The sequence below is a fragment of the Fukomys damarensis genome, unplaced genomic scaffold, assembly GCF_012274545.1.
Source record: "Fukomys damarensis isolate Sample0158 unplaced genomic scaffold, DMR_v1.0_HiC HiC_scaffold_11, whole genome shotgun sequence".
Classification (NCBI taxonomy): Eukaryota; Metazoa; Chordata; class Mammalia; order Rodentia; family Bathyergidae; genus Fukomys; species Fukomys damarensis.
In genome coordinates, this window is record NW_022900923.1 from 40,238,406 (window position 1) to 40,263,349 (window position 24,944).

The 24,944-nt window shown below is 54.0% G+C and overlaps 1 protein-coding gene across 1 annotated transcript; it reads left to right on the forward strand.

Annotated features, from left to right (window-relative positions):
- Nucleotides 1-4,079: 4,079 nt before the first annotated feature.
- On the forward strand, nucleotides 4,080-24,944 carry Igfn1 (immunoglobulin like and fibronectin type III domain containing 1). Its single transcript, XM_033761973.1, has 15 exons — nucleotides 4,080-4,085; nucleotides 4,184-4,229; nucleotides 4,788-4,965; nucleotides 5,961-6,074; nucleotides 7,413-7,581; nucleotides 8,481-8,753; nucleotides 14,555-14,679; nucleotides 15,309-15,450; nucleotides 15,732-16,031; nucleotides 16,482-16,781; nucleotides 17,019-17,192; nucleotides 20,648-20,736; nucleotides 22,138-22,333; nucleotides 23,391-23,690; nucleotides 24,433-24,944. The coding sequence occupies exons 2-15, from the start codon at nucleotides 4,198-4,200 to the stop codon at nucleotides 24,942-24,944; spliced, it is 2,904 nt and encodes a 967-aa protein (XP_033617864.1). The 5' UTR covers nucleotides 4,080-4,085; nucleotides 4,184-4,197.

The following is a 24,944-nucleotide window of genomic DNA, read 5'->3' on the forward strand; positions in this document are numbered from 1 at the left end:
TGGGGAAGTGATGAACTGAGGAGCAGGGCGAGGCGGTAGTGTTTCTTAGTCCTCCCTTCTCCTGCCTGCCTCACAACCATTGTTGCAGAGACCGAGGCAAAAAACATTTCCTCTCAAACTTTTTTCCAGTCAGTCACATGCTCGGTGATTCACGGGCAGGGCTCAGGAAGGCCATTCTAGAAGGCTACAGGAAAAAAGTGCAGGGAAGATGGCATACATTAAAATCTCAGTATACTGTGAAGGCCTCCCCACCGGCCTCTTCTGGCTGCAGGGAAAAATGCCATCTTCGGGGCTGTGGTCTGCAGGGACCCCAGACCGCAGGTGCACTGGCTGAGCACCAAAGGAGACCTCAGCAACTCCAGCAAGTACCAGATCTCCTCGGCCCCTGGAGAGTGTGCTGCAGGTGAGTGCTGCAGCTCCTCTCTGACCTGACTCTACCCACCCCTTCCTGTCCTCTTGCAGGTCTCCCCAGCAGCCTCCAGTCCCTGGACAAGTAAGAGATAGCAGTTAAGTCCATACAACGCTGTCCCCTGGCTCAAGGTTGCCTGAGTCAGGAGTGGATCTGGGGGCTCACAGGTACAGCTCCTGATAGCCTGGAGAGCGGCTGGGCTGGGGCAGAAGAGCCGAAGCTAGGAGCCACACTGTCCTGTTACAATCCCAGCCCACCCCTTTGGCTTTGGAAAGTTATTGACCTCTTTCTACCTGTTTCCTTGTCTGGGAAAAGGGGTAATATTACAATACCTACGCAAAGGAGTTTTTATGAGAATTAAAGGTTTACATGCAGTGTCCAGTCAGTGGTTGGTTCAATAGCAAGTACAGACTGTCCTCAAGCTGGGATGGTTTGACTTGCAACTTTTGGCTTTATGATGGTGCGATAGTAAAGTACACTGGGTAAAGAATGCACTTTGCATTTTGCATTTTGGTCTTTTCCTGGACAGTATGCAGTGTGGTCATGTGATGGTGAGGGAAGACATCCAATCTGTACTCCATAGTCACATGGTCAAAGAGTCACATGACACATCCAAGGCCTCATTAGAAAACAGGCTCTGCGTTAGATGATTTTGTCCAACTTTAGTGTTCTGAGCACTCCTTTGTATTTCATTCTTCACGATTTCATATTGTATGTTTTTTAAATTACTAAAGTTTTATTCGTATGCTTTTTGATACTAATGATACATTCATCATGAGAGTTGATACCTCTGCATATCTTAACCCTTTTTACTTCCCCTCCCCTCTTTTTCTCCCTTTTTCCTCCATGTCTAGCTCCCCTTCTTATCTACAAAAGGTCCACCTCCTTGTTCCTTATTGTCTGGCTTTTATTTTGCTATTTAAATCATTTATACTTTGCGTTTCTCATATAAAAGTAACCCTGCAACTTTTAACTTTTGGTGTGTGATATGAGCACATTTAAGGTAGGCTTAGTTGATTAGGTATATTAAGTGCTCTTTTAATTTATGATATTTTAAATTCATGGCAGGTTTATTGGGACATAACTCCAGAGCAAGTCAAGGAGTATCCGTCCTCAAGCAACCTTGGTTGATATTAGTAGTGGTATATCTACCAACTGTGTAACATCTGTGTGCCAGGCTGTGGGCTAAATGTTTGACATAGATTACATGACTTAATCCTAATCAGTCATTACTTTCTGACTGTTATTGTCCCTATTTTACAAGCGAAGAAACTAAGGTTCAGAGAGGTTGGGTAACTTGCCCAAGGTCCCACAGCGAGTAATACAGAACAGAGATGTCTTCAGTCCCATTTCCGCCTGACCCACAGAGCCAGCTCTTTCTGCTACTCCACATTTCCTCTGGTAGCAGAGACAGCCCCCTTCTGTTCGGGTTTTCGTTTAGCTGGGTGGGGTGTGCCGCCTGCATTTCTTCCTAAAGAGTGGGCACTCCTGAGGGCAAGGCCTGGGTGCCACTCATCCATCTTTACATGACCGACCCACCACTGTGTCTAGAAATGAGGGCAGGGAAAGTGCCACCCTTGCTCCACTTCCTTGGTCTTTGCTGCAGATTAACAAGCTGACAGGTGAGGGCACAGATCTGTACCGCTGCGCAGCTGTGAATGAGTATGGGGGGGCCACATGCTCAGCGAGGCTCACTGTCATTGAAGGTGCGCTTCCCACGGAGGGTTTCATGGGGCATAGGGCCCTCCTAGGAGCCAGGGGCCACGTATCTGGTGAGAGTGGGGAGGCGGCCACCACCTCTGCCACCACTCCCGCTGCGCCTGGTGCCACAGCCCCAGCCTCCTGCATCATCCATGAAATGTGCTGGTGAGGCAGAGGCAAAACCCTCTGCAGAGCTGGGTGTCGGGGCACACTCGTCCCAGCACTCGGGAGGCTGAGGCAGGAGGATCGCTGTAAGTTCGAGACCAGCCAGGGCTACATAGTGAGTTCCAAGTCAGTCGCACCTACATAGTGAGACCCTGTCTCAAAAAAAAAAAAAAAAACCACAAACAAACAAACAACAACAACAACAAAACCCTCTGCAGAGCTGGGTGTCGGGGCACACTCGTCCCAGCACTCGGGAGGCTCAGGCAGGAGGATCGCTGTAAGTTCGAGGCCAGCCAGGGCTACATAGTGAGTTCCAAGTCAGTCGCACCTACATAGTGAGACCCTGTCTCAAAAAAAAAAAAAAACCACAAACAAACAAACAACAACAACAACAAAACCCTCTGCAGAGCTGGGTGTCGGGGCACACTCGTCCCAGCACTCGGGAGGCTCAGGCAGGAGGATCGCTGTAAGTTCGAGGCCAGCCAGGGCTACATAGTGAGTTCCAAGTCAGTCGCACCTACATAGTGAGACCCTGTCTCAAAAAAAAAAAAAAACCACAAACAAACAAACAACAACAACAACAAAACCCTCTGCAGAGCTGGGTGTCGGGGCACACTCGTCCCAGCACTCGGGAGGCTCAGGCAGGAGGATCGCTGTAAGTTCGAGGCCAGCCAGGGCTACATAGTGAGTTCCAAGTCAGTCGCACCTACATAGTGAGACCCTGTCTCAAAAAAAAAAAAAAAAAAACCACAAACAAACAAACAACAACAACAACAAAACCCTCTGCAGACACCCTGCTGCAGATGCTCTCAACAACACTCTCTTGGCCTAATAGAACCAGACCAGAACCTGAAGCTGGTTTCTAGTCTTCCCTGGTCCTCAGCTTCCTAGAAGTACAGGCCTACATCAGAGCTAAACACAGACAACACAAAGAGAAAATCCCACATCAGACATTTTTCTTTGGTTTGCATGGTGCTTGCACTTCTTAAAGTTAACTGTCAGCTTGTAATACTTGGAAGGTACATAGATGCCTCTTGAGGAAGCAGATCCTGTCTCTCAGTTATGCTTTCTATTGGATTGCCAACAAGGACTAAGAAAATCCTACTAAGATAATCCCAAGGAATAAAGATATTAATTACTTCACATGGTAGGAAGCTCTGAGATGGGAGTCTGGGGCTCATTCTGCAGCTCAGGGCTGGCACCAGGAGGAAGGAAGTGGTCCTCTTCTAAAGGAAGGAGCAGCCTTCTCCGGAGTTCCTGGGGGCTTTTGCTTAGGCTTTAATGGCCAGAACTAACACAAGACTACGGCTAGTTAGTTGTAAGGGAAGCTGGGAAGGCAAGCCTTTCGGTTTTCCAGCCTGTCCAGTGGAAGCAGGTGATGCAGAGGAGGATTACAAGTGACTGCAGGAGCAGCCAAACATATTTGGCAACAGTGGGCCCTTTCCCTGGCACGTGGCTCTCAGCACAGTAAAAGAGCAGCTGTCCCTCTAGAAGCCCTTCAGTCCTCTGTGGCTGCCAGTGCTACTTCACTCATTTGTGTCACCTGCCTGGCCCCTGCGGACGTGTGAGTGGACCTCCCCTTCACCGGGTGGTGCACCGGCTGGCTTCCCTGGGTCCTGCGAGGCTGTGGGGTGCCAGAGCCCCTGAGGAGCGGGCAGGTCAGGGCTGTGGGACTCATTCTGTTTCTGAGGCAGGTCACTCACATGTCTTGCCTCTCTCCCTGCCTGTGTGCATCAGTGCCCTCCTTGCCTCCCTGTTGGTCCAGTTGGCTTTCGGAAGAACCAGAAGAGACTAAAGGAACCCCAGGAGGGTAAATGAACAAACCCAGAATCTCCCTCCTTGCCTGGTATTCCCATCTGGTCAAGCACCCCACCTGCAAAGGGGGTCTCATTCCTTCTCCTTTTCTAGACCTCAGGAAGGAAATGATGGACTTCAGGAAGATGCTGAAAAAGAGGTGAGTCTGGGCCTGTCCCAGGGCCAGTTTGGACCCCTTTCTCCTCCTGGAAATAAGCTTCACTCAGGCCCTGTCTCCCCTTCCAACACAGGCAGGAGGCTAGGCTGCCACTAGCAGATGGGAGGATGGGATGAGCACCGAGCTGAGGTTTTTGGTTCCAGCTTAATCACTTTAAAACTCCCCTTTCATTAGTCATTTCATCTTTCTGGGTCCTGACCTCATTTGAAAAAGGGGGTGGCCCACTAAAACAGTGTTTTCTAAAAAGAAAAATTTAAAGCAACGGAACAATTCAACTCTGCCCATATCCCTACTGAAAACCATCTTGCTCAGAAATCAACAATTCAAGTTATTAGCAGCTGAATTTCTCCTGGAAGCTGGAGCCATGGCCTGAGGTTGGCCCCTTCAGTCCCCGGGTCCCTCCAGTCTGAACAGTGGTCAGTCCCAGAGATTTCAGTCCCTACGTCTCCTTTTTCAAGTGTACATAGAGCAGCTTCCCTGGACCACTTAGCCAACACCTGGGGCTCCTCTGGGCTCTGACCTGCCAGCCCTGCTCCCCAGGTCCCCACCTCCAGCTCCTGAAAAAAAGATAGAGTCAGAGCAGGTGTGGCAGCTGCTGATGAATGCAGACCGGAAGGACTACGAGAAGATCTGCTTGAAGTATGGAATTGTGGACTTCCGGGGGATGCTGCGTAAGCTGCAGGAGATGAAGAAGGAGCAGGAGGACGAGATGGCAAAGGTGCCCTCCTCACCCTGCCCCGGGCCTACACCTGGCATACAGGCACCTGCAGGGGCTCCAGGAGTTGGGCCTGGGGGAAACTCAACATGGCTGGGGGTCACTAGCCCCTAGTGAGGTGTCCTACCAGGGGCCCAGTCTTCCAAGTTGGCATCTTGGCTTTGAAACCTGGTTCTGATATAGAGTCTGAGGCTTTGGAAAAGTTAGGATCTCTGTGTCTTGTTTCCCTCATCTGTAAAATGGGGATTATAGTCACACCCAACTCCAAAGGTGAATGAGAGCACAAATACAAGAATGTAGTTAAAGAAATCAGCCTAGTGCCTGACACATTGCAAGGAAGGTCTGATGTCAGCTGTCATCTTCACCACCATCCTCGTCCTCACCGGACATGGTGCACATAGTTTATTTCTAAAGCTTTCCAGGAGAGAGAATTTCACAGTTGCTATTAGTACTTCAATTCCAGTGTCCTCTGGACTGCATAGGAAGTTCTTTCCTGTGTCTAACATAACTGTAAGTCTGATTTTTTCTTCTGGAAATGGAAAACAGGTAGTTTTCATTATCTTGAAAACAGTACTTTATCTCTTTAAGGTGATTCCTCAAACCTTCCACCTAGGGCCTCAGCTCTGAGCTTTCTTGTCTCCTTTAACACAGGAATTGGCACAGAGCTTTCCATATGTGAGCCGTTCAACTCAGGTTTATTAGCTGGCAGGGCAGATGAATGGGAATTCCTAGTATGTTCTCGTAGTACCTGGGCACCTGGGGTCCTTTCCTGTCTGCCTTTAGACCTGATCTGTCATTTAGAGAATTTCCTTCATTGGGGACTTAAGTCTCCCTGCTTGAGAGACAGGCGAAGGCTTGCCCAGCTGGGACACTGAGCAGTGATAGGACTGGGATCCCTAGGGGTTTGGAGAGAGAGAGAGAGAGAGAGGGAGGGAGGGAGGCAGAGAGAGAGAGCAAGCGCTCTGAGAGATGCCCAGATGGGTTTGTCTGCCCTTTAGTATGTCAGCGCCATCTCCAACTTGAGACACATCAGGGTCACCAAGGAGGGAGTTGCCACGTTTGACCTGGAGCTCGATCTGAAGGACCTTGAGAGCAAGATTCACTTGTACAAGGTGAGTCTGGGCAGGCCGTGGGGCAGGGGCTCCAGGGGAGGATGCAGGTCCTAGGAGAGAGAACAGTGGATCCCACGGGTCCCCCGAGGGAACACCGGAGCACCCCATGTTGCTCCTGGCCGGAATTAAGTCAGACTGGTGTGGACAGTCCAGAGGAGCTTGGTGTCTCTCACTGAATGACTAGGCTTCTCCAGCTTAGCCAATTCACTCCAGAAACTGTGCCTAATGTTCCAACGGGGGTCTAAAAAGCAAGCTATGAGAAAGTGCATTCCTATCCGGCTGAGCTCCTGCTGCAGACTTCACGCGTTCCTACCTAGGCTGGAGGAGCCATGCCCTGGCAACCACGTGGGGCAGGTGTGTGAGGCTGTGGGGCAACAAAGGACAGCATTTCTATAGACAAACTCATCCTGGCCCCGTCACTTACCAAGCTGTGTGACCTCGGGCCAGATACTCACCTTCCCAGTTCCTCACTTTCTCCTCCTGTGAAGTGCAGGTCACACTCCCGGCATACTGAAAAGCGATGGATCCGGCAGGAGTTGCTTCTCCCTCGCCTCTCTCCCTACTCCTCCTGCTCTCTCCCTTGCTCCTCTGTTCCCTCCACTCTGGCCTCATCCCTGTGCCTGCCCTGCTCTTCTCTCAGCAGATGGCCCCATGTGACACCGCTGTGTTCCCTAGCTCTGCCCTGTCATCCCTGGCCCCTTGTCCTCTTTATTTTTCTTAGTACTCTTCTTTAAAACATAGATCATTCCCTTACTTATAATGTCTACAATTTGCCATAGGATTTAGTCCCCTGAGGACAGGAATCTTTGTCTGTTTTGTTTACCTCTGCCTAACACATAGTGGGCATCTGTAAAGCATTAGCCATTGTTAATATTTAGCAAATAGTGAATCTATGTAGGGCTTAGCAAAAGTGGGCATACATATAAATTACTGGGTTTTGTAGAGCTTTAAATATAGTCTCTGAAGATTCTCCTTGCTGAACGAAGGAACTGGGGCCCCAGGGGGCACTGGGATTCCTTCTTCCTCCCCTGCTAACGTGGTAGGGCTGTTCTGGTAGTAACTCTCCTCGCAGTCTGAGCTGGATCAACAACCCCAGGTGCCTCTTTGGCATAACTCTTGCTGATATTCCACTCCACGGTGAGAGGCACAAATAAGCCTAGAACATATTTCCACCCACCTGCTCTCTGCCCAGCCCCTCTATGCCCTTATGGCTCCAAGACTGTTGTCTGGGGCCTGGGCCAAGGGAGAGAACTGCTGGTGCCGCCAGAGTAGGACTGAGGCAAGAGGCTCTGGGGACCTTGGAATCCCAGAAGCACCCTTTTCCTTTCCTAAACACAGGATGGTGAAATGGTCCCCTATGGCTTCAATAACCAGACCAAGCACTGTCTGCGGCGGTTGGGGAAACGGTACCACTTCCAGGTCCAGGACCTCTGCCCAGAGGATGCTGGCCTTTACCAGGTCAAGGTGGAGGACACTGTGGTCTTCTCCACAGAACTGGAGGCTGGTGGTGAGTGATGTTCACTGCTGAAGTTTGAAGGGGGAGATCTGTTAAGTGTGGGGTTCCTGCTGCTGCTATATAGGGAGGATAAGTGTGACAGGGCTCCATTGCAAAGATAATGGGAGAGAAGGACACACACCCACGCTCTGTCTTCTACTGGGGCCAAGCTGGGCACTACTGGGTCACAGTCGTAGTGAACATAACTGCCATGCTCTTGCCCATAGATCTTCTGCCGTACCTGGTTGTTTTCAGATCAGATACAAACTAATTTAACAGACTCTTGCCATGGCTTCGCTCCCTTCTGATGCACTCCCTAGCCAAACTCTCCACCCTGGAGAGAACACTTGTACCTTGCACAAGCCTCACCCTACCCAGCTTCCCCTGCATCCTCTCCTCCTGGGGGCTGGCCCTCCTCCCTCATTAGACTCTGCCCCATACCCACGAGGACCTGCGTCTGCGTCACCCACAGCAGTGTGAGAGGCTCTTAGAAGTGCCTGGGGAGAGAACGTTTTGGGCAGATAGATCATAAGGAACACAGCTGGGTCAAGGTCGACAAAAGGGAAGGGAGTGGGCTCTGAAAAGTCTGAAATCAGTGTGGGTAAAGTGTTAGTTTGGCCCTGGCCCTTGGTTTACTGGTTTCCTTCATGTTCCCTCCTTGTCCCCAAATAGAACTCTTGATTTAGAATTATGGAATTCCACAGCTGAAAATGGCCCTGGTGACCACAACCTCACTGTAACTCCTCATTCTATGGCTGATACCCTGAGGAAGGGAATGGCCCATCCAAGGGGACACAGGGGGTCTGTGGCCAAGCTGGTCGAAACAAGGGATTTCTGAACTCCCGGCCCCACTGCACCAGTTCCCACTGTCGTGGTGTCAAACTGACGGCCCCGTTTCTGCTCCCTTGCAGCCATCCCCCCCAGAGTCGTGGTCCCGCTGGCCGAGGCCCACTGTGAGGAGCAGGGAGATGCAGCATTCGAATGCACTCTCTCCAAACCCTGCCCCGATGCTACCTGGTATTTCCAGCACAGGCCTCTCAGGCTCACTGACAAATATGAAGCGATTGTGTCACCTGATGGGCTGACCCATCGGCTGCTGGTGAAGGGGGCCCGCCTCTCAGACAGGGGCCTCTACTCTCTGGGCACGGGGCTCCACACCTCCAGTGCCTGGCTGGTGATTGAAGGTAGGTGTCACACCCTGTCTTTCCACGGCTCTCCAAGGCAAGGCCTCAGGGCTGAGGCAGCGGGGGTTTCCCTGTGGCCAGTCACTTGCTTTTACATTCTTACTCAGAGAGATCCAGGAGGGCAACCACTTCAGTGCAGTCCTTTGTGGCCAGCTGAACCTTCCCAGATGCATCCGATCCACTGGGCCTCCTGGAGCTACTCTGGGGTCACAGATCCAAATGGCTTGAGGGTTCTGAACAGGGCTTCCGACCAGAGCACACCCTTGATCTCCCTGGGGACTGGGTTCAGTATGAACCTAGGAAACTATAAATGTAAGGCTGGCAGTAGGGTAACTGGACCTTTTTAAAACCATGCACCTGCCTATGGCAGTTTGGTAAGCAAATGACTTTTGGCTTATGTAGTTATGTGTCAAGATACTCAAGAACCAGCCAGGTAGTGTGGCATACACCTGTAATCCCAGCTATCCTGGAGGCAGACATAAGAGGATCTTAAATTGGAGGCGAGCCAGGACAACCTAGTGAGACTCTGTCTCAAAGTTTGCAGAAGGGCTGAGGATGGAGCTCAGCAAGAACAGCCTCTGGGTTCAATCCCTATGCTGCAACCCCCCCTCAAACAAACAAACAAGCAAACAAACCAAAAACCAACCAAAACTCACGTAGCAGGTAGGGTGGGATTGGGGCAAGTAGTGGTGGGATTTATCCACCTGTCCACTGGAACATCCCGGCTCCCTTCCCACATGGTCAGCTTGCTTCTCTACTGGGGAAACTGAGGGTCAGGTAAAGCAGTCCAGTCAGGCAGGTGCTTTGGCCCGATTTAACGGGGTTTTGGTCTTTTTTCTTGTCTGTCTTTGGGGGCACTGACCTCATGTAAATAACACCTCATCGAAGCTGGGAAGGAGAAAGGCCTTCAGACCACAAGTGCTGACCGCCAGCTGCAGACACAAGGAGCTCAGGCCTCAGATGCAGAAGACTCCGAGGGCATCAGTGGCAAGGGAGGGAAACCCAGACAGAAGGGCTCCATAGGGGGCTACCTCGAGGGGACTGGGCCAACTTCTGGGCTCCAGCTCACTGTGGACCCTGACAGCTGTGGCCCTGGCAGGCATGGTTACTCCTTGATGGGGGATAAGTGGGCAGCTGACTCAGCCTGGGGCCCCGGGCAGGAGAGAAAGGACTTTCTAGAAGCAGAGGGGGACCGAGCCACTCTACCAGGGGAAAATCAGCCCCACCCAGAAGGAGTCTGGGATGGGAGCCTCCTAGGGAGGTCTCATCTGCAGGGAGCAGGCCCAGAATCAGGCTTGGGATTCATGGAGAGACAACAGCAAGACAGTGGCAGAGAAGGCCATGGAGACAGCAGCTGGAGGACAAAAGGAAGCTGGGAGGCTGGATCCAGTCACCCTCAGGCGGAAGGACTGAGGAGCAGCAGGGAAGGAAGGAGTCGCAGGGAAGACAATGGCAGGCAACTGGACAGACATGTCCAGGACCTATCCCGGGATGCTCAGCTGGGACCTGGGACAGAGAAGAGAGCCCCGTGGGGATCCCAGTCTGATCCTGAGAGATCTTGGACGAAAGGCGAGGGAATAGAAAGGATTCTACAAGGCAATGGCCTAGATGAGATGGAGGGAGGACATGGCCTGAGCAGGGAAGCAGGGAGGGGAGAAGCAGAGGCAGTGTGGGCTGGAGGGACTGGCCTTGAGGAAGGTGGAGACAGCAATGGGGTAGGAGATCCTGGTATCCTGCAGTTTCCCGGAGGAAGGGGTTCCAGTTCCGAGGCAGGCATGGGCCCTGAGTCCTGGGGCTCTCAGGGATGTGAAGATGCTCATCATGGGGAAGAGAGGGGATACTGGAGGCCAGGGGAGTACTCAGGAGAGACACTTAGAGAAGGGCAACTCCATGAACCCTCTCTATCCAGAGGTGGGAAGTTTCGCCCCAAGGATAGGAGTCCTGAGACCAAAGCTGAGGACTCACTGCAGGAGGCAGATGATCCAGGACCCAGAAAGACAGTATTTAGGGCATGGGGCTATCAAAGTGGCCCCGGGGACCCAGGAGGTTGCAGGGACCGGGCGGGTGGCTTACAAGAACTCCAGGGAGGGAATGGCCCGATCACAGCTGGGGCCTTGGGTAAGACACAGGATGCATCCAGAAGCCTCAAGTGTTGCCAGGGCTGGACAGGGGAGCAGAGGGGAGCAGGGGGGCCCGAAAGAATAGACTCTGAGAGCCCAGGTCCTCAGGGTGACACAGGGTCCCACCTCAGAAAGACCGGGACCCACCTTGGGCCTGGAATTTTGGGACCCAGGGGAGGGGAAGGAGGTGGTGTCCGGGCAGCTGTGTTGATGCAGTCTGCTCAGGCGGGGGATGCCAGAAGTCACGGGCTGGTTAGGGCTCCAGGCACAGGCACTCAGGGGTCTGGTAGGACACTAGGAGATGTGGGAGGATTAAGAGAGCCAGAGGCAATAAGACCCAGACCGGATTTCTGGAATGGGGTGGGGAGCATCCTAGAAGAAGGACCCAGAGGAGAGATGGACTACAAGGATGGCTTAGCAGGCCGGGCACAAGTGGAATCTAGGTATGGGAATGGCTCAGAGCATTCTAGGGGGACAGATCCTGGCAATGGAGTTGCTTATAGTGATGGCACAGGAGAAATGAGGTCTGGTCATGGTGCTGGGCATAGAGTTGCCTCTGGGGCACATATTGGAACAGAGTCTGAGGAAGGGGATACTTACAGGCATGGATCAAAGGTGCCCAGGGGAATGTGGTCTGGAGAAAAAGATCACTATAGTCCTGCCGGAAGAGGGTCCGGAAGAGCTGCCAGTCTCAACAGTGGCTCAGTGGGCCCCAGTGGGATGCACCTAGGTGAAGCCTGGAATCAGGACCCATCCAGAGGCCAGGAACAAACAGGCCCCAAAGGAGGGCACCATCTTGATGGTGGTTTATGGGGTCCTGGGACAGTGGAGTTGGTGGGTGGAGGAAGACTCAAGGCCTCTGGAACAGCAGAGTCTACTGGGGAGAGGAGCGAGGAAGCAGAGCCAGGAGGGTCTGAAAGAATGAGGCCTTGGGGTCAGAGTAGAGATTCTGGGGACTTCACAGCCACAGGAGCTCTGCGGACCTTTGGAGAAGGCAGCTATGAAGATGGCACAGGGGGTCCAAAAGCCATGGAGCTGGGGTCTCTGAGGGCAGGAGACGAAGATGGTGATGGAGATGGGATTGGGTTCCTTGGTGCCAGGGCCTCTGGAGCTAGAACTGGGTATCAGGATAGTAACCAGCACCTAGCTTCTCATGCTTGGGCTGCTTCTGAGAGCCAGTGGGCTGAGGGGTCTGGAAATATGCTGGGTTTGGGGGATGGAACCGAAATTCCAGAGCCTCAAGGAACTGGGAACAGAAGAGTTGATGGAGGAGGGCCACAGGGACTTGGGCCTGCAAAAACATGGCCAAGGGGTGAGGTAGGCTGCAGAGACGGCTCAGGAAGCCTCAGAGGACTGGGACCTGCAGGTGATGCAGGTTATAGAAATGGTACAGGGGGCTCTGGGGAAATGGGGTCAGGAGGAGAGGCAGGTTATAGAAGTGCTTTAGGGGGTCCTGGAAAGATTCCTTTAGGGAGTGAGGTAGCTCTTAGGGATGGATTTGAGGGAGCTGGGGAAACATGGTCAGGAAATGACGTTGGTTGTACGGGAAGCTCTGGAGGCTCTGTAGAAATGAGGTCAGAGGGCAAGGTGTATTACAGAGGTGGTTCTGGGAGGTTTGGAGTATCAGGATCCCTGGCCAGGATGGGACACGAAGCCGAGGAACATGGGTCAGGACACTGGGAAGCATCTGAGGGTGGCACAAGCTCCAGGGGTGGTCCAGAGAGAAGCAGAGGAATGGGGCTCGCCAGTGCAGCAGGTCCTGGGGTAGGCTCTGGGGTGGCTGGAATGCCTCATAAGGTCAGTGCAGCATGCAGGGATCCCATGTGCCCAGGGACGCTGGGGACAAAGGGAGGGCCACAGGTGCTTTCAGACGGGTGGGGTTCCAAAAACAGTCTTAAGGGCTGTGGAGCCTCAGGGATCTCTGATACCTTGGGGACTGTTGGTCCCAAGGGAAAATTGGGTGTCAGGGAGTGGGGAGATGGTCCTGGGAGGAGCTTCCAGTGGGGAGGAGCTCCCAGGGGGGAGGGTGGGTCCTCAGATGAAGCAGGGAGGATGGGAGCTTCCAGGTTTCTTGATAGTAGGGGGGCAGTAAAGGGTGAGGCCTGGACAGGCACTGCTGCTCTGGGGTCTCAACACAAACAGGGCTTCTGGAGAACAGGCTCAGGGATGACAGACAAGGCTAGATCTGCTGATCAGGGGACAGTGGCACCTCAGGGAGGTGGGGACTCATTCCTTCAAGGCAGAGGGATGGGATCAGCTTCTGAGAGCTCAAGGGCAGGACAAACTGTGGACAGCAGCTCTGTGCCTAGGGGAAAGGGCAAGTCAACATCAGGCTTAGCCAATGAACAAGTGGGGAGCTATGCTTGGGTCCCAGGCTGGGAAGACCAGGGCTGTGGCCAGGGCAACATGGGTACTGGGAACCAACTCTCAGGCTCCAGAGCTTCCAGATTTCTGCAGGAGAAGGATGCCACTACCAGGAGAACCCACGAGAGGCCAGGGGGCTCTAGAGGCAGAGGGCTTGTGCCAGGCCCAGAGGCTGCTGGTGAATATCCAAGTCTGTGGTCCCAGGAGAGTAAAGGTTCAGGTCTCAGGAGGGGAAGCTCTAGTGGTGCAGAGGACTCAGGTGTCCCTACCAAGGGGGATTCCACTGAGTCAAAGGATGGCCTCTCCCTAAAAGCTGGGGAGTCAGGACCCCAGGGAGCCTGGGTTGGCTTAGATGTTTCCTTTGGCAGAAAAGTCTCTAAAGGGGGATCAGGAGGGACCCAGGGCCCTGGCTGTCAGCCAGGGGGAAAGGGATCATGTGGGGAGCAGAGGTCCCTAGAGGCCAAGAATGACAAGGCCCAAGGTCCTGGGGCCCTAAAGGAGTATGAGAGGCAGGATGCAGAAGAGTTTTTCAGGTCAGGCCTAGGGTCTGGTCCCCTCAGGAGCAAGGGTCAGGCACAGTCAGGGGCCGAGGTTGGACCAGCAAAGAGAAGGGGCACAAAGAAGTCTAGAGGCATGGGACAGCAGCCAGGCAGGGAAGATGAAGGGTTCCTGGGGGAGACTTGGAGTGAAGGTGGGAGCTGGGCGCCCCCCAGGCATCTTGGCAGCAGGAGAGGTGCCAAAGAGGGCAGGTCACATGTCTGTGATGAGGGGTGGGATGCCACCCAGAGCCCCAGATCCAGAAACAAGGCCGGCACTGGCAGTTTCTCCACAGAGGCCCGAGGTAGGTCTTCCCAGCTGGGCTGCTTCTGTGGGGTGGAGTCCAGGGGAGCTCCCTGGCCACTGGGGTGCCTGGGTCAGTCCCAACTCAGCCTCCAGCCCCAGGAGTTTGTCCCTACCAGTTGCCCATTTTTAGGACCCTCTTCAAAGTTCAGGAAGCAGCTTCCTCCTCCTTGTGCATGCAGGATCGGGGCTGCATGAGGCTCAGAGGGCCCCTGAAACCCTGTGTCCAAAGCACCAGCACTGTTGGCTTACCTCTGTGTGGGAGACCCAGACCTTCTATCTGTGTGACTCAGGGCCTCTTTGTGTACCTTATACCCAGATCTCCTGTATCAGCCTCGGTCCTGTTTAGAAAAAATGGGAAGCTTGGCTTTGCTGGCACTGGCTGAGCCCAGTTGGCAGGGCCATGGTGGCATCCGGGGTTCAGTGCAGGCTATGGCCTGGGAGGCTGGGCCTTGAGGACTCTCTGTGTCTCTTCAGGACCCAGGGCCCACTTCTCTCAGGGCCTGGCTGACATGGAGGTGCGGCAGGGTGAGGCTACCACATTCTCCTGTACCCTCACCAATGACCTGGGACCCGGTGCCTGGTTTAAAGATGGAGTCAAGGTACTGGCCTTTCATGTCTTCTCTTTACTGCCAATGTGAGCTCAGAGAGAGCTCTCAGAAGAGAGGAAGTAGATGGTAGAGGATGTGCAAGAAAGACTACTCTTCATTTTACTAAGGTACCCACTTGGAGGAGAAGTTTCAATAGCCATCAACTTAGTGTGTTTGAAACAAAGATTTTTAAATGAATGCATATCCTATTACTTCCTCCCTTGACCCATCTCTTAGCCTTCTACCAACTAAAATGCCTGTGCCATACCCACCTCTGCTATATTCCACCCATCTTTTAAGGCCTTGAACAAACCAGGCAGGCTGGCTGGCATCCTTATAGCTGTTTCATCAGGAAGGACACAGCGCAGTAAGTCAGAGCACTGGCCGTGTCATGAGCATGACCTGGCTCCAGACCCAGCTCTACTGACTTGCATCACTTAGCTGACCTTGGATGAGGTCCTCACCTGTACGATGGGGCTACAGTAGTCCCTACCGCATTAGGTGGCTATATAGTTAAAGGATAAGCATCCCTTGCATGCAAATGTAATGATTCCAGCAAGTGCACCAACAGAGGCCTCGTTAGCAGCTACAGGAGCAGGGTGGGGGCGGGAATGACTGCCCACTGTGGCCTTTGTCTCCAGCTCACCACCCAGGATGGCATCATCACACAGCAAGATGGGCTTGTGCACAGACTCCACATTGCCCATGTGCAGGGGCCCCAGGCTGGGAAGTACACATTTGTGGCGGGCAACCAGCAGACCGAGGCCACCCTGACCATCCAGGGTGAGGAGGCCCCACCCTGCCCGGTCCTGCAGTTTCTGTGTCAGCTGATTCGCTCTACCTCAGAGCCCCTGCTATGTGGCTGTCTTACCTCTTTCCTTGTTGGGAAGTCCTTGGTGAGGTCTAACCTTGGTCCCTCCTGCTATAGCCCAAGCCGTTTCCCTTGCTAATCCTCAGGAGGTAGGGTAAGGAACTCCTCATTCCCAGCCTGAGCTTCCTTCTTCTGGCTCTTCCTGTGCTTCCCAGTGCCTTGTCCTTGACCCCCTTGCCCTGTTTGCCTCTAGATCCCCCCACCATACCTCCTGATGTGACAGAGAAACTGAGGGAGCCGCTGGTGGTCAAGGCTGGACAGCCAGTGACAGTGAAGATCCCCTTCCAGAGTCGCCTCCCTACTCAGGCTACCTGGAGGAAGGATGGGGTCGAGGTGGTGGGCAGCAGTTGCAGGGGGGCCCGGGTGGTCCTGGGAGATGGCTGCACACGGCTATGCCTACCCAGTGCCACCAGGAAGGACAGTGGCCCATACAGCGTGACACTGAGGAGCAAGGGAGGCTCTGTGCAGGTGGATGTCATCCTGCAAGTCATAGGTACCAGCCCCAGCTTCTCCCCACCAGAGACCCAAGAGTCCCCACGGGTTCAGACCCTGCCTCCCAGCAGGACCAGGTCTGGGATCTCAGCGTTGTCTCTGCTGGCTTGATCCTCATTTGCATCCAAAGCCATACACCTTCTCTCTCTCCCCTGCCCAGGCTGTGTAGGGAGAAGGTGTTGGGATAAACAAGGGCCAGGCTCAAGCTTCTGTGAACCCAACACATGCCCTATGGAAGGTGTTGGGTGGGATGGTGACCCCCAGCTCCAGTGGTGCCTGCGTCCAGAGGGCTGAGCAAATGCCCTGTGCCAGAGCTGTGTGTGCCTCTATGTGACCTGGGAAGCTCTCTGGGCAGTGTCCCCATTGCAGTCTTATGTGCTGATGGGCAGGGGTGGGGATCAGCTAGCTCCTCTGACCTGCTTCTCCTCCTGTTCCTCCCGGGGGTCCCCAGACAAGCCTCAGCCCCCACAGGGCCCGCTAGAGGTGCAGCACTACCGCAGGGCCGGTGTCTGCCTCTGCTGGAGACCTCCAAAGGAAGACGGGGGCCTGACCGTGGAGCGCTACATGGTGGAGAGGAGACAGGCTGGCAGGAGCACTTGGCTGACCGTGGGCGAGGTCCCCCCAGACCACACTACCTTCACGGATGTCAGCGTGGAGCAGGGCCGGAAGTACACCTACCGTGTGCGGGCTGTGACCTCAGAGGGGCCCGGGGAGGCCCTGGAGTCCGAGGAGGTGCTGGTGGCTCCTGAGGGTGAGAGAAAAGGCTGGGGCTGGGGTTGGGGGACATACTAGGGCTCCCCGCTGTGCCCAGAGGAAGGCAGGTCTGCCCTGGGGGCTGAGAGCCATCAGCTTGCTCCTGGGGACCTTGAGAACTCCCCACTTCAGATTCATTAGGGATCTGGCAGCCAGTCAGGGTCTGAGATTTATGGGGTCTCAGCAATGGGCCTTTCCTCAGTCACTGGCTGACCAGCACCTTCTCTGTCCCCAGACCTCCCAGGGCTCCCTTCCCCCCCAGCTATTTTGTCAGCTTCTAGCCAGGGAATCACTATAACATGGACAGCACCCCGGAGCCGTGGCAGTGGCCACATCCTGGGTTACCTGATGGAGAAGTGTAAGAAGGGGAGCAACACCTGGACAGCTGTGAATGACCAGCTCGTGCCTGGTAAGCAGACCTGTGCAGTGGATGTTCCTTGTGGTCCTGGCTCCAAGCTGCCTTAGTGCCTTAGTTCCCTTCCTGATGCCAGATCCCTTGGTATTATCAGGGTAGACTGGCCTAACACAGTGGGTCTCATCTGGGGTGATTTTGTCCCCATGGATGTATTTGCCAATCGCCTATACCTGACATACACAACTTTAAAGGAGGAAAATTTTAATTCGGCTCACGGCTTCAGAGGTTCAGTCCATGGTCAGCTGGTTCCAAGGTAGAAACAATGTAGTAGAAGGCCATAGTGGAAGGAAGCTACTGACTTTATGGCAGTCATTAGATAGAGAGCAAGAGATCCAGAAAGGAAAGGCGCTGGGTACAGGATGCATTTTCAAAGGAACACTCCTGTGGCCTACTTTTTCCAACTGAGTCCCACTCATCAATGGATTAATCCCTCAACACATGAGTCTTTGGGAGACAATTTATATTTAAACTATAGCAGGACAATGGCAATGTTTTGAGCCATTTTTTGTATGTCACAAGTGGATGGGGAATAGAGGCTCTCAGGATCTAGTGTGAAAAGGCCAGGGAACCCACTAACCATTCTATATTCATTAAAAAGGGGGATTATCTGGTACACAGGCAGGGAGGGATGTGCTTGGACTTCTCCTGAACATGGAGCTGTCTCCGCATCACCTGCCCTGCTCGGGGTGGGACTGATGGGGTGTGGGATCTTCACAGGCAGGAGATGCACTGTGGCTGATATGTGGCAGGTCTGTCAGTATCAGTTCTGGGTCACAGCTGTGGCTCCCTCAGGCCCTGGAGAGCCTGGGCCTCCATCAGACCCTGTCTTTGCCCTGGACCCCATGAGTAAGTGGGGCCCCAACCCAGGATGGAGATGGGTGGGGTGGGTGGTGGGGATGGGACAGCTCTGAAACCAGCTGGTGCAGGACAGAAGGTCACAAGTCAGGGGCAGTCCTGAGGGAAATGCTCAGGAAGGAGAGAGGATAAGGGTTCAGCAGCCGCGGGGTGAGACATAGTTTATAGGCTCCAAATCAAAATCCAACAGGTCCAGAGGCCAGGCAGTGGGGACTGGAAGACTCCTTCCCAAGATTGTGTTGCTCTGGGCCTCTGGGAAGGTCAGTTCCCAGGTGGCACTCGTCCCAGTCTTGTCACCATCTCCTCACCCCGATGGGGGAGTGTCACCCTTGGGGAGCACATTTCTATCCAGGCAAAATGTCATCACCAACTAGAGGGTTACTACCCTGCAAGGGACTGAGTACATCTGGCTGGTTCTCTGCCCTTGAGAACCTGAGCCTAGAGCAGCATTTCCCTATCTGTGGCCTCAGAACATCAGTCACCAAGCAGACATTCCCAGAACTACAGAAACAGCACAGAGGGCGGGGCAAGGTGGTGCTTGTCTGCAAGTCCAACACTCAGGAGCCTGCGTCAGGAGGATTGAGAGTTTGAGGCTAGCTTGTGTTGCATAGCAAGACATTGTCTCAAAAGAGCCAAAGAAAACAAACTCAAAGCTGAGAAGCACAGATCTAAATCCATGGTTGTCAGACTTTACTGCATATTTAAAAACCTGTGGGGCGCTCTTCTGCAAATGCTGGTGCCTTGGCTATACCCAGATTGACTGAATCAGGATCTGCAGCTGGGGGCCAGGGATTTAGCTCAGTGATTCACTGCCTGCCTCGCAGGCGCAAGCACCGGAGTTCAATCCCAGGTACAAAAAACAAAAACAAAAACAAAAAACAGAATCTGCAGCTGGTGTTTGGGTACCAGGATTTTTAAGCTCCCCAGATGAGCCCAAACTGCAGCGGGGCTTGAGAACTGGAGATCCAGGCTGTTGCACAATTTCCAAAGCCCTTTTCCACTCCTCACTGTGCCCTTTGCTCATTCTAAAGCCCCCTGTGGGTATGTAAGGTGCTACTGTCCCCAGTGGACAAATGAAGAACCAGAAGCCTTTACCAGTGCCCCAGATGGAGTCTCCACTAAGAGCTTACCGTTCAGAGTAGAGAGAAGTCTAAGCTTCAGGGCTGAAGGAGTCTAGGTTATCACCTAAAATTCCAGTTTTCAATAATTGCAAAGGATGCCCAGGGGAAGGCGTGGGCAAGTTGGTGAAGGAGTGGAAGGGGGGGGCTCCCTGGAGGAGGTGGCCTGGGATCTGTGTGCGCATAGCTGAGGTGAAGTACCAGCTAGAAGAAGAGTTTGGTTCCAAGTCGGTGCTTCGGGAACTGCTAAGTGCGAAGAATTCTGCCTCGTTTGGCAAGACTGAGGCCTTTCCCTCAGGACATTCTCCTGGTGCTTGGCTGGGACCCCCAGGGCTGGTGCAGGATCTCCAGGCCACAGAAACATCCAACAGCAGCATCACCCTGAGCTGGGTAGGGCCAAATTCTGGGGATGGGGATCATGCCCAGGGGTACTTGGTGGAGCCATGTCACGTGGACAGTCTCCAGTGGAGCCCGTGCCACGGAGCAACTATGCCAGGTACCACCTTCACCGCCAAGGGGCTTCGGCCCCAAGAGGGCTATTTCCTGTGGTGACAGCAGTTAACAACAGGGGCCTCAGCCAACCCACTGCCCTGGACACATTAGTGCGCGCCATGCCTCACACCGGTGAGTGTGTCCTCCTCTCCCCACCCCAAGTGCTGCGGTCCTTTCTGAAAGGGGCCCTGACCAACCACCATGCACTTGCTGAGTCAGGATGCCCTTCCCCAGCTTGGCAAAGTAATCAGCGCCCTCAGGCAGGGCGCTGGACTGAGAGGCCCTTTGAACATACAGTGTTCTCATTACAGTCCATATCTATCCAACAAGTTAGTTTTTTTGGCTCCCAGCCCTCAGAGAAGGAAACTGACATCTAAAGTAATTTGCCTGCGGTTCCACCGGGGGTGTGAGGCACAGCCAGGATTTAAAACAGGCAACTCCAAGGTACAAGTGCTGTTCAGCTCAGGCGGTTCTCGCTCAGGGAGAACATGGCTCCCTCCATCCTCACAAGGTGAAAGGTCTTTCCCTTCCGGCCTTCATTTCAAGCCAATGAACTGTCTTTGACTCAAGCTGGTGCGAGGACACCTCAAATGACCTAGCTGTTATGATGATGATAAGGAGATACCTTTGTGGGACAATATACAGAGTCCAGAATCTCAGAAATCCTCCTAACCTAGGTGCCGTGTCCCCAGACAAGTCAGGAACTTCCTGTCTCCGATCTAATTGAATACCTGCAGGACAGAGCGCTGGGCTGTTGGTCACCTTCTTCCTGCTCCCCCCTCAGCCCAGCTGCTGCTCCTGTCCCTCTCCTGCCAGCATGTCCCCCTGCTCCTGGGGTTCTCTCCTCAGTTTTTCCTCCCAGGCCCGGCTGCAGAACCCAAGCAAGTGATCTCAGCGGCAGTCGGCCTCCCGCTGCCTGCTGGTGACCTAGGACTGAGGCCCAACTGCAGGAGGTGGGGGTTACAGCCATCTTGTGTGTTCCAGTCTGTCCTAGGTTCCTCGTGGACTCCAGCACAAAGGACTCGCTGACAGTCAGAGCCGGGGACACCCTTCGCGTGCCTGTCTCCTTCGAAGTGAGTGGATCTAGAAGTGCGTGGGGGAGGGGAGCCCAGAGTGGCTAAGGGAGGCGGCCACACAGCCTGTGGTTCTCTTTTCTTCCTTGTTCATTTTGAGGCAGACCGGCCAGATAGAAGGAAGAAAGGAGTGTCCTCCTGACGCGGCCCGTCCCGGACACACACTGTCCTCTAGTGGTAGCTCCTGGTACTGCGCCTCCAAACCAGGGCTTTCACTTTTTTTCATCTGTCTTTGGAAATTCAGGAGCCTGTAATGTGGATAATAGCCTTTGATTTAAGAATGTATTTTTGTGCAAGTGCATCACCCACATTTGACTCAGGATGATCTTCATCCACCCTCAACACCTGACTACGGACAGCATAAGGGTAGCGGGTGGTTAGAAGTACAGACTGCCGGGGTCCTAACTGACGTCCTCACGCACTAGCTGTTTCATTCTGGACAAGTATCTTAACCTCCGTGTGTCTCAACTTCTTCACCTCTTATGGCGATAACAGTAACAACTTAACTCAAGGGGCTGTTCTGAGGAGTCAAGGAATTAACCCACAGAAAGCGTGTAAGCCAAGCCTAGTGTAGGGCAAGAACCCAATATGTGTTACTTAATGGTTGCTGTCATTAGTATTAAAATCATCATCATCACCTGTGTGGGAGACGCACAGCCAGCCCAGCCAGATTCAAACCCACATCTGTCTACTCTGAATTTCACGGTCTTAACTGTTAGATCGAGGGACAGTGACTGCGATGAAAAAACTCACCCACATTCAGTGCGTGCTGTGTCCAGGCCACGTTCTTGTGTGGTTCGTGTGTAGTCGGTTCCTTAGGCCTTCAGAACACTCACATAGGGTGAGTTACTGTGAGCGCCCAACACCAAGGTCCCCCGAGCAGCTAGCAGAGTGGTCAGCGGCCGGACTGGCTTTTTCCCACCCTGCCGGGATCACCACAGTTCCAGGCCAGGCTCTCTCACCTCCTTCCTGTAGTCTCTCCCTGTTGCAGGATTTCCAAGTCACTCCAAGCTGGTCTGGGGCCTTCTCACTCCTATCCAGCACCACATCCCAGCCTGGCCCAAGCAAATCAGGCCCAGTTATGTTTCTGCTCAGTACCCTGGCAGCACGTCATTGCTTACAGAACAAACCCAGGCATCTGTCTGCAGGGGTGCAGTCTGGCCCAGCCTCCCCGTCCGGCTTCCTGTCCCACCCCATCAGCCCCTCTCACCACCTCCCTCTCACCAGCCCCACACTTCACAACCACCTCTTCACCAGCCTGTTCCTGAACAGGCACCGCCCTCCTCGGTGTGACGTTTCTTTCCTGCAATGCTCTTCTCCCCTCTCCTACCCTCAGCCCCAGGTCCAATGGTCACTTCACAACACTCGCTTTCTTGATTTTTTCTTCCCCTCCCTTTCCAGGCTGCCTCCATGCCGGAGGTGACCTGGCTGAAGGACGGCCTGCCCTTGCCCAGAAGAAGTGTGACTACCACCCAGGATGGCTTCACACAGCTTCTGATTCCCACTGCCAACCTCTCAGACAGCGGCCGCTACGCTGTGGTGCTGAGGGACTCTCAGGGGAAGGAGTCCACCCACAGTTTCCTCGTCAGGGTGGCAGGTGAGGCAGGTGTGGCTCTGCAGACCTTTGCCAAGCATGGAGGTCTCACATGGCCCAGGCACAGGCCTTAGCCATGCTACCAGGCCTGAGTGTCAAGGTGACCCAGCAGCCAGCCTTCTTCTGTGCTTGAAGACAGAGAGGAGGAAGGCGGCTGGTGGAACACTTGTCAGGCTCGTGTTTGAGGCCCTAGCTTTGATCCCCAGCACAAAGAAAGGATAGGTTTAAAAAGGGCCCAGAGGGAGAGACAGAGAGCGAGTCCCCCAGAGTGTTCCATCATTTTTCCTACTCAGGAACTCTGGGACAGTCCGCCACCTCCCCTAGACCTGCTAGTCTTCACTTGGCATCAAACAGAGGCAGCCATTCCCATTATAGCACAGGAAAGGCCTCACTGGAAGAATGTCTTGTGTCTCTTTTATGAAACAAAGGCAGGAACTCCCCACCAACCCCTACCCTGTATATTCAAGTGATGAAACAGGCTAACAGTGGGGGAGAGCTGTAACTCTTGAAAGCCCCCTACTATGTTGTGCCTTTTTTACCTAAAAGTAAATTGAATTAAAATATTCTTTTTGGAGGGCCTGGGATTTGGCTCAGTGGTTCTGCCACCTGCCTCACAAGCAAAAGGGGCTGAGTTCAATCCCCAGTACCAAAAAAAAATCTTTTTTGGAGGCTGGCACAGTGGTGCATGCCTATAATCCCAGCATTCTGGGAGGTTAAGGCAGAAAGATTGCAAGCTCAAGCCCAATCTAGGCAATTTAGTGACTCTGTGTCAAAAATAAAACAAATACAAAGGGGCTGGAGAGGCAGCTCAGTATGAAGATCACAGGTTCAATGCCCAGTACTGCCAAAATAAAAAAGCATTCTTTTGTGAGAGGTTTTCTAGGCCCGTATGTTACATAACTTATCCACCTGACTGAGATCCCTCTGGCCCCAGTTACTTGCTGGGCAAGACTGTAATCCCTAGGACCCTGGCTTCTGAGAAGACCCAGGGACTGGCTGGCGGGGTGGGGGTGGGGAACAACAGCAGAGCCATCTGCTACCCCTGCCCTCTCTCCCACAGCAAGGCCACAGGCCCCTGGGCCCATCCACCTGCAGGAGAATGTGCCCGGGACGGTGACAGTGCAGTGGGAGCCCTCTCCAGACGAGGCCCAGGGAGTCCCCCTGCACTACACGGTCCTGACGCATTCCTCGTCACACGGCTCCTGGCAGGAGGTGGCTGACCGCGTCCACACCAACCGCTTCACTCTTCTGGGCGTCCTCCCTGGCCGCGAGTACCACTTCCGGGTGATGGCCAAGAGCGAGCTGGGTGCCAGCACACCCTCAGACACCACCCAGCCCTGGTGCCTCCCTCGGCAGAGAGGTGAGGGTCCCCCGGGGAGGGAGCAGCTTGGGGGGCTCCCCTCTGCATGGCAGCCATGAGCCCTGGGGACGTGGTATGCGGGATGGGACCAAGCAACAGCTGTGGCAGAGATGGCTTGGAGCACATCCCAGTGACCGCCTGGACCTGGGGTCCCAAGGAGCCATTGATCGCCCTTCTCACTTCCTCCTGATGCCCACAATCTCCCAAAGGCCTCTGTGTTCCAACTCAGGGTGGGTCCCACACCTGCCAGGGGGAACAGGTAGGGCCTGAGGCCAGGGCTCAGATGTCTTCTCAGAAGCAGCGGTGGGCAGGAAGGAAAAGAGAAGCTGAGTTTCTCTGACGACAGAGTGTAGTTTACAGTCAGACGTGGACGTTAAAGGAAGTGACTAGTAAAAGCAGATTATAAAATCGCAGTTGATTTCATTTCTAGAAAACTCAAAAATATCTAGACGTTTGTCACAGCAGAATGTTAGCTGCAGTCTCAAGGTAGTGAGATTACTGTTGACTTTTACTCTTACTCCTTTTGATTCTCTCTTATGTGTGTCACGACCCACAGAGAATGTAAAAAAAAAAACAACAAAAAAACACAAAGAATTTTAGGAAAAAGATAAAAACAATGAGTGAAAGTGCGCAGCTCAACATGGTGGGGCCCAGGCAATGCCCCCCCCAGCCCCAGGATCTACACTGGCCCTAGCGGCCTCACTCATTTCTCACCCGGCCCATTGCCCCGTCTCCACCACAGACAGGCTCACGGTGGAGCCGCAGTGCCAGCGGGACCCGGATCTGAGCCAGAAGCCCCGGTTCTTGGTCGGCCTTCGGACGCACCTGCTGCCCCGGGGCTGCGAGTGCCGCATGACCTGCGCCGTGCAGGGCTCTCCCCGGCCCCACGTCACCTGGTTCAAGAACAACCAGAGCCTGCAGGGACACGAGGCGGCGTACAGCACTGACACGCTGGGCGTGTGCTCCCTCGTCATCCCCAGCGTCTCCCCTGAGGACGGGGGCGAGTACAAGGTGGTGGCCGAGAACCCGCTGGGCCAGGCAGTCAGCACTGCCACCCTCATTGTCCTAGGTAACCCGGCTGGGCCGAGCAGGCGGGGGCAGGGAAACCATGAGCCACTCCTGACTCCTGGGGAAGGGCGGCTTCCCACGGGCCTCAGCATGGGAGAGGAGTGGCTTTCTGCTCATAAACGTGCCCAGATGTGGACATGTAGCGCCCGGAGAGCCGAGCTGGTGGGCTTCTTTTCAATAAGGTAA